A 4,333-nucleotide genomic window follows, 5' to 3' on the forward strand; every position below is an offset into this window, starting at 1 on the left:
TGTAAAAGCCAGAAAACCTTGTCTGTGGAGGGAAGGGTGAGGCCTGACATGAGTATTTGGGAGTTGTCTGGCTTCTCTCTGGCTCTCCCTTATGTGCTGTCAGTCATCCATGGTGTGATTAAGTCCACAGGAGCACAAGACATGAGTGAGCAAAGTTGTAATTTTTTGTTACAAATGAATCACAAACACAAATTAAATTTTAAATACTTAAAATTCATGTTAGCAAAAACATATTCCAACTCAAAAGTCACAATTAAGAACTCTGCAATAGAACTGTAAATACTTGTATGAGTGGAAAATGTATCTTGGATACAAGTATTTCAGGACCCAGTTCTTTTACTTACAAAAGTCCAAAGACCAGAAAGTGGTGCACAGGGAGGTACTGGGAGAGGGGCCGGAGGACAGGGAGAGGAGGAGGGAGGGTGAGGGAGCAGAGGGAGGGAAGTAAGAGACCAGTCTTTTGGATTTCTCATTAATTCAGTGTGGCCCTCTCTTTCAGTTTTTTTGAAAGCCCGCCCACTGACCATTATCAGCCCAGGCCTTATATATGCAGCCTGTCGCTGTTGTTTGTGAGTACACACACTTTACAGACCTCAAACCCACAGCCGGACAGCCACACTGCCACCACCATGAGAGAATTCAAGAGCAAGGACTTCTGGAGGGCCGTTCTGGCCGAACTGGTTGGCATGACCCTTTTTATTTACCTCAGCATCTCCACAGCAATTGGGAACCCGAACAATTCCAACCCAGACCAGGAGGTGAAGGTGTCGCTGGCATTCGGACTGGCCATTGCCACGCTGGCCCAGAGTTTAGGCCACATCAGCGGAGCCCACCTGAACCCTGCAGTTACCCTCGGGATGCTTGCCAGCTGCCAGATCAGCGTGTTCAAGGCAGTCATGTATATTGTGGCCCAGATGCTGGGTTCAGCCCTGGCCAGTGGCATTGTGTATGGAGCACGTCCAAGTGGCAATCTTGCACTGGGGCTCAACTCTGTAAGTGAAACATTTCATATTACTGTTGTTGACAGAACGTGTAATAATATGTGATTTAAGATTTGGAGCTCTGAAACATCCCACACTTCTAAGAAATATGATGCAACAATGTGTATTTAAAGTGCCTTTGTAGTACTTTTGTGAGGATGTAGCACTTAATTTGGCACTGTTTATGTTGTTCCTTGGACATTCTGGCATTGCTTATAATTGAACAGTGATGACACATGATTAAAACACACTACACTGCAACAGCTGAGAGAATCTGCAAATATAAATATGCAATGTCAACTCTTTGACATTTCTCCTCAGCTCCCCTGTGGTAAATTTGTGGTTCTGCATTCTAAAAATGCTAAAATGCTTCACTTCTTCTTTAATTATCTGTAATTTGTAACATCAGCTGTCTTCTTGTGAGTGTGAAGGCATGATATCTGCTCTCTGTGGAAAAACTGCAAACGCAACACACACCCCACCTAAATTGCACTGAACAACAATGATAAGGTTTTCTACAAATGAAAAATGAATAACAATGTGGCACTTTGGAGTTTCTGCCAAATTGCTGTCAGACTTCCAGGGTGATGCCAGTGGCGGCTAAATGAGAAGTGGTCGTGATGGGAAACTATCCATCTAACTGACACATACTGACAAACTGTTGTTGTTTTGGATTCCTCCCCAACTCTTGCAGCTCAACAATGTCACTCCTAGCCAAGGCGTGGGCATAGAGCTCCTGGCAACCTTCCAGCTGGTACTGTGTGTCATTGCAGTCACTGATAAAAGGCGGCGTGATGTCACCGGCTCAGCGCCATTGGCCATTGGCCTCTCAGTCTGCCTGGGACACTTGGCAGCAGTAAGTTGCACCCCATAACCATCCCCAAAGCAGTGTAATGTTTATCTAGAATTAGATATCGGACATGTGAGCAATGTAAATAAGCAACAAACAAGTCAAAGAATTTCATGCATTTTTATTGTTTTAGTAAATACCCCTCATCCCTGCCAGTCTCTATTATACCACCAGACCATGTAGCTGAAGATATCCTCTTATGTTGTCTCTTTGTTGTTGATTACAGATCAGCTACACAGGCTGCGGCATCAATCCCGCTCGCTCCTTTGGTCCGGCTTTGATCCTGAACGATTTCACAGACCACTGGGTAAGTCAGAAAGCGAAGCACACAAGCTCTTTACGCGTGCCTCACATTTATCTGGATGCGTATTACATGTCAAGCTTGAATAATTCAATAACTCCATAATAGACAGATGACTCCATTACCCGTGAATCCTCTTTCACGAGTTAATCAGTTATAGCATTCCTATTGTTTTACAATTAGCCCGGCTGAGATATCGACACATGTGAACCTTTTGAACTGCACTGGAATCTTTGTGTTATTCCTGTTCTTTCTTTCTGTGATAACGATGGCTTACACACAACAGGTGTTAACCGATTCCAGACATTGATCAGAGTTGTTCATTACAGGTGTACTGGGTGGGGCCAATGTGTGGTGGTGTTGCAGCAGCTCTCATATACGATTTCCTGCTGTCCCCGAAATTTGATGACTTCCCTGAGAGAATGAAGGTCCTGGTCAGTGGCCCAGTGGGTGACTACGACGTTAACGGAGGCAATGACGCTACGACTGTGGAGATGACGTCAAAATAGTTCCACACTGTCACAACTACTTAGTTTCATTGTACATGTCTATACTCCTGTAAAAAAAGAAAAAGCTCTTGAATGTAGTTTAGGATTTCAGTTTTTTTGTGCTATTTTGAAATACCAATGAGATTTGTGGTAACGGGTCAGTTAGTGTTTCTTTCTAATTCACTCCTTTGTTTGACCCCATACACAATTTTCACCCAGCTGCCGCTCGAGCATACAAGTTGAGGTTATGAGAATCTTGACAGAGCAGTTTGTTCAAATTTTGTCCCATATCAGTATTCTATGATGAGCCATTTTTTGTATACTTTGTGTGCCTGTATCACTTTTTATTTCTGATGGATAATGTATTGTGTGTCTCTCACTTTTTTAAGTAAATAAAACACTTGTTGTTAACAGTTGTTGCTCTATCTGCTTTCTTGTTTTATATATATAAAATTTAAATAAATGTTTGGTATCTGATGTTATAGACCATGCTGTTGGGCTTCTACTGGACCCCAATCTCCTTTCCTTTGTGCATTTTATATGTAGCCTGTTGCCTCCAACATCCCTAAAAAAATACACAACAGCACATTTCTGCCATGGGCCCCTTTTAAGGGTTAATCTTGCCATGGATGAATCTGTATATTTTTATTATGGAAATATATATATATATATATATATATATATATATATATATATATATATATATATACGGCTATTTCTAAATAGTTATTCTTATTGCCACCAGGTCGGGTTCTGTTAGATGAGGTGGAAACAGTACCGCTTTTGTCCACAGGGCCCGCCAGAATCAACACAAAATGAAAGGTCCTTGTAGCTGCTTTAAGTGCAAATTCCTAACAAATTTGCAAATAATTAAATTACCCAAAATCATCTGACATGCAGTGAACCTTGGGTTGTTTTGTTTGTTTTGTTTGTTTGTTTGTTTGTTTGTTTGTTCTTTGGAGCTCTTAAACGTCTGAGGCCTAGTTGGTAAGTCATTCTTGGATTTATCTGATAAGATTTAAGTAAACAAAGGTCTGCATTCCTGAAGAACTTGAGCCAAATCATGTAATTCATTATTTATTGGGCAATATGTTTCAGCTTTTGTATTTCCCAGTGCTAGGACAATTCAACAAAATAAAAACCAAAGTTGTAATCACTAAAGTGCCATGTGTGGTTGTTGCTATGAAAGCTATATGCAGATCAGTGATGCAAAATGCGTCAACAAAGAAGAAAACCAAACATGACCAAACAACAGAAAGTCAAGCACAGGTGACCTAAAGGCAAAAGCTGTGCAGGAGAGAAAATGTATGTGTGTGTGTGTGTGTGTGTGTGTGTGTGTGTGTGTGTGTGTGTGTGTGTGTGTGTGTGTGTGTGTGTGTGTGAGAGAGAGAGAGAGAGAGAGAGAGAGAGAGAGAGAGAGAGAGGGAGAGGGAGAGAGAAAGAGCAGGCTTACTTAGAGGAATGTCAGACAAATGACAAATATTAAGTGTGTAAAGCGGAAGAAACAACAGCACACATCAACGGTTGATTACTTCAGTTGTTGAGTTAATTAAAACATTGGATCTAAACCTGCTATCAGACCCACATTGGTTGACAGGTCTTTAAATACACGTGCAAAGAGCTATGTCTGAGTTGTTATCTGATTTCAAAGGTTGATTAAATCAGTGTATGTGTGTAGACACAGGAATATAGCAACAATTTCAAGTATGATTAG

The 4,333-nt window shown here is 41.3% G+C and overlaps 1 protein-coding gene across 1 annotated transcript; it reads left to right on the forward strand.

The window, feature by feature from the left end:
* The first annotated feature begins 553 nt into the window (after positions 1–553).
* LOC127366041 (aquaporin-1) lies at positions 554–3,035 on the forward strand. Its single transcript, XM_051404737.1, has 4 exons — positions 554–992; positions 1,675–1,836; positions 2,057–2,137; positions 2,461–3,035. Exons 1-4 carry the CDS (start codon positions 630–632, stop codon positions 2,638–2,640), a joined length of 786 nt encoding a protein of 261 aa, XP_051260697.1. The 5' UTR covers positions 554–629; the 3' UTR covers positions 2,641–3,035.
* The last annotated feature ends 1,298 nt before the right edge of the window (positions 3,036–4,333 follow it).

Source organism: Dicentrarchus labrax, unplaced genomic scaffold (assembly GCF_905237075.1).
Source record: "Dicentrarchus labrax unplaced genomic scaffold, dlabrax2021, whole genome shotgun sequence".
NCBI lineage: Eukaryota > Metazoa > Chordata > Actinopteri > Moronidae > Dicentrarchus > Dicentrarchus labrax.